The sequence below is a fragment of the Penaeus chinensis genome, chromosome 23 (genome assembly GCF_019202785.1).
Source record: "Penaeus chinensis breed Huanghai No. 1 chromosome 23, ASM1920278v2, whole genome shotgun sequence".
In the NCBI taxonomy this organism is placed as follows: Eukaryota; Metazoa; Arthropoda; class Malacostraca; order Decapoda; family Penaeidae; genus Penaeus; species Penaeus chinensis.
The window spans coordinates 5,153,995-5,158,555 of NC_061841.1; the positions used below are offsets into that span (position 1 = coordinate 5,153,995).

A 4,561-nucleotide genomic window follows, 5' to 3' on the forward strand; every position below is an offset into this window, starting at 1 on the left:
TATATATATATATATATTTATATATGTATATATATATATATATATATATATATATATATATATATATATATATATGTATATATATATATAATATATATATAATATATATATATAATATATATATATAATATATATATTTATATATATATTTATATATATATTTATATATATATATATATATATATATATATAAAACAGAAAAAATAATAAGATTTAAACAGATGCAAGTGAATGAAACATTTGCATCAACATCTAAAGGCAACAAGATATTATCCTGTAGTTTTGTAGTAACTTTCTGCACAAGCTATGATGTAAAAATTTTGAAAATTCTCATTTTCTTCCAACCTTAAAATCAAGTAAGATATACAAGGCAAGGACACAAGCTGATGAGAATTACACATGGCACAGAGAACTGGCTTGAAGTAACATTACTACAGAAATTATGTTTTTTTTAGCTACAATTCAACACTTTTATTGGAAATAGAAAACTTTAATTCTTTCAATATCTCTGCTTTTGCCACTCTTTCAACCTCAACTCGTCAAATTTCCCTTTTTATTTTTATTTTACTTTCCTTTCTCTTTACTCATACTAATAATGATAGTAACAAATTTTACAAATAATAATTTTAACAGGAACAAAAAACAATTATAGTATATACAAAAAAGATGAAAATTAGGAAAAAAGGACAAACAAATTTTAACCGGAGAAAAAGTAATAATTTCTTTGCAAAAGCAATTATCATAAATTATGATATACTGCAAACAATTTTAGTCTTAATCAGTGTTCTTTTCTTGAAAATACCTCTCAAAAATGTAAAAAAGAATACAAGAAAACTCAAGTATGCTTCACAGATATACTTGCAATTTTAACAGAAAAATATATGTACTACAACTGTATTACCCATCATCATATTATGATCACCAAGAAATCATAATCACAAAAAAGTAAGAAAAAAAAAATAACAATAATCATAAAAAACGCATCTGCAGCTCCCTGTGCAATATCCATACATTCACTGCCCTGTCCCAGTGGCACAACACAATCCACTCTATCATTGTAGTCTTGAGCAAGGTTAACTGTTGAACACAATCAATTATGAGCGAGCGAGTTTACCAAGCCTGATACGATGAGATGACAAAGTGGAAGCTCATAAAACAAGACTAAAATATATATATTTAAATCTGTGGAAGTGCATGAGTATGACAATTCCATTCCTATAAGCCAGATTCCACCATGTACAATTCCAAAAAAAAATCTGATCCATATAAATTTTGAGCTTAGTGGGAAAAAAACTGTGCTATCCCATCCCATCCCCATACCATCCCCCAAAATCAATTTACAAATTTTTCAAAATAATAAATCAAGAGGGGGAATAAAATTTATAGCAAATTCAGTGACAAACATCAGACAAACAAAAAAAAATTCATTTTACCACCTGCAAACACAGCACTGTGATTCACCAATTAAGCGTAGAAAAGTGGCAGGGGGAAGGAGGAGTCTCTCCTGCAACTCCCATCCCCAACTGCCCTAATTACTGCAACTTGAATATGCAGTATTTTACTTCTGAAACCGGTGAGGGCCTGCCTTGCCTAAGGTAGGGAAGTCTGAAGCATTTTGGTCATGGTTGTCCATGTGCTCAGAGTAGTCATCTTGGCTGAGAACCTGCTGACAAACTACACAAACGGCGAATACAGTGGAGCAGCCTCGCCCTCCATCCACTTTCCGGTATGCTGCCAGCACCTCCTGTAATAAAGGAAAAAGAGATTGAGAGGGACAGGGTTAGTACCTTTCATGTGTACTTACTCATCATTCCTTTCCATTATAAAGCCTGCATAAAGCAACCAAGATTTGTGTTTTCATATGTTTAAGGCTCAAAATGACATGGAATGAGAATCAACATTATAAATAGATAACACATCTAAAATAACAATAATAATAATAATAATAATAATAATAATAATAATAATAATAATAATAATAATAATAATAATATTAATAATAATAAAACAACAAATCAATGTAAAAATATATATAATAAGAACAATGAGTGATTAACATGACAACCCAACATAGTTTACAAAACTTTTTTTATATCTTTAATTTCTTCATAACCGATTTTCATAAACACTATATCAAACAACCAAAATATTATGATAGTTAACCACTAACAACTGGGTACGCAGCCCTACCAAGGTTTTGTATAATGAACAAGAAAACTAACCTGCTGTTTTTTTATGTCAGGTAAGAGAACCAAAAGCTCTGGGAGTATCTTGTGGAAGATAGCCTTGCCCATAACTTCCCGGCACTGTTCATAATACAGATGTCCAGAGAGGTCTCCACCACGCAGCTGACCAGCCAGCATCTTGAAGCAATCAAACTTGTCTTCATCTCCTTTACACTCATCATGGATCGTCTTGATAAGCCTCTTATTACGGAGTTCAAATCTTGGTGGTAGCTGGAAGGTGTAGGTGGTAGTGGGTTGGGCTGTGAATGCTGATGTGGACACAGCAGCCTCAGAAGTGGGAGAAATTGCAAACTTCTCCCCGGAGCTACTTGTAAAAGTCATGTCTGTTGCACTAAAGCCTGGTGGAACCTTGGGCTTGCTCGTGAAGCCTGGTGGAGCAGTGCTCTTTGCTGGGGATGACCAGGTAGAAGTAGCCAGGGGGGATGGTGAAAATGATCCCCCCAAGCTTGGGAAAGCATCATCATTATCCATTTTTGGTGGGGGTGCTCGCAAGGTGCCAATTTTCAATTCAGACTTTTTCCTATCATTGACCATATCACTGGTGATAATGTTAAGGTTTGAGCTTGTTGCAGGAGCCATAGACTGATAGTCACCCAATTTCCCCATACTTAGGTCCATTGCAACTGCATCTTCATCACTGTCATCATCAAAGATATTGTGCAAACCAACAGGCTTCTTCTTGGTGATGGGTTTCGAAGGGCCATTTGACACACTATTTGATGTGCTATTACTGCTATTTTGGTTTGAGTTGGCACTGCTATTGCTGGTAACATCAGCTGCACTCTTGTTGCTTCCCTTTTTCTTCTTCTTACTCTTGGAACTTGAAGGTTCATTTCCATCTGATGCTTTGGGCACCTGGTCAACTGTATGTGTCCAGGCATTGCTCACTGGTATTGTAACACTAGAACGACCATGATAATTTTTCATATGGGTCGTACTCTCAGGATTTGGCGCTAAGGAAGGGAAATCTTTTGGATTTAATTTCTTTCCAGATTTTGAAGGAGGTGCGACAGAAGGTGCCCCAGCTGATGGCCCTAAAGCTGGAAAATCTTTTTTCATATTTTTGGAAATATTAACTGGTACACTGGCTGGCATACTGGGTGCTGGTGCTGCTGCTGTTGATCCCCAGCTACTTGACCCCATGCCAGCATTTGTCGTTTTTGTAGAAACAGAAAGAGCTGGGAAATCTTCCTCCAACCCTTTGCTTTTGGCCTTGTTATTAGCTTTGCTTCGAAGAGTAATATTACTGCTATGTGAAATAACACCAATGCGAGGCCCTCCACCACTGCCACTCTCACCTTCTGCACCTGAACCCTGGAGCCCATTTGCCGCAGCAGGGACAGTGCGATTGTACTGTATCGAAACATTACTGCTCCTCTGGCCTGCATTTTGGCCATCCCTTACTGCTTTTTTCGTATTTACCTTAAGATGCACAGAGGTGGTGGGAGATGTTGGGGACTGAGCAGTGGCCTGAGCTGTACTAACTGTGACACTTGTTGACCCTAAAGAAGGAAATTCTTCATCTAGCACACTCCTACCCCTGCCACCAGAGGCTCTTACTGTAAATCGATTCTGTTTGGCTAAATGTGATGCCATGGACCTATTTCCCCCTCCCCCTCCAGCCTCCCCCCCTGTTCCTGGTCCAGTGCCATTCAGGGAAGGGAAATCTTGCACACAGTTGATATCAATGGAATGTTGCGTCACAGGAGGTCTGCTGTCCATTTCGTCAGGCAACTGCTGTTCCTCAAAGTCTCGATCTCTATCTCGATCTCGTCTGGAATGCATAAAATTAGACTGTAAATATCAATTGACTTTCTTACTTCAGTAAATTCCACATTAATTAGATCTTTTCATATGACTCACTCAAACTTCATATACACTCAAAGTCATTTAATCTTTTTAAGACTACCATCGTCACAAATAAAATTTATGACAATAAAAAAAAAGTCATGCCTCAATCAAAGAAATAGCTTATCCACGAAATCTCAGTACATGAATATGTCGTCATTGCTGCACTCATCTAGCTACTCATACATCTATCAATCTGCCAATCTATCTTTCCTCATAGCAATACCCACAGGAGTCCTCTTACCTCCCTCCTCTCCCTCGTCCATCTCGGCCCCCTCTGCCTCCCCTCATCCCCCTCTCATCGTGGCGGCTGCTGTCTTGCTGCCGGTGGTTCAAGGTGAACTCTATGTCCAGCGTTCGGGCCTGTCGGGCAGCTTGCTTGCTCAAGTTCGATGAATGATTCTGTGCCATGTGAGCTAGAACATAATTTATATAATGTTTAGTTCAGTTATTTATGATATATGCCA

The 4,561-nt window shown here is 37.4% G+C and overlaps 1 protein-coding gene across 1 annotated transcript in view; it reads right to left on the reverse strand.

The window, feature by feature from the left end:
* Positions 1–842: 842 nt before the first annotated feature.
* The window catches only part of LOC125037417 (E3 ubiquitin-protein ligase ZNF598-like), a 13,694-nt gene continuing 9,975 nt past the window's right edge, over positions 843–4,561 (reverse strand). Inside the window, exons 5-7 of the mRNA XM_047630560.1 lie at positions 4,339–4,510; positions 2,223–4,020; positions 843–1,744 (exon numbers count right to left, since the gene is read on the reverse strand). Of these exons, the coding sequence (XP_047486516.1) occupies positions 1,559–1,744; positions 2,223–4,020; positions 4,339–4,510 (2,156 nt within the window). The 3' untranslated portion in view covers positions 843–1,558. The remainder of the gene's footprint in view (positions 1,745–2,222; positions 4,021–4,338; positions 4,511–4,561) is intronic.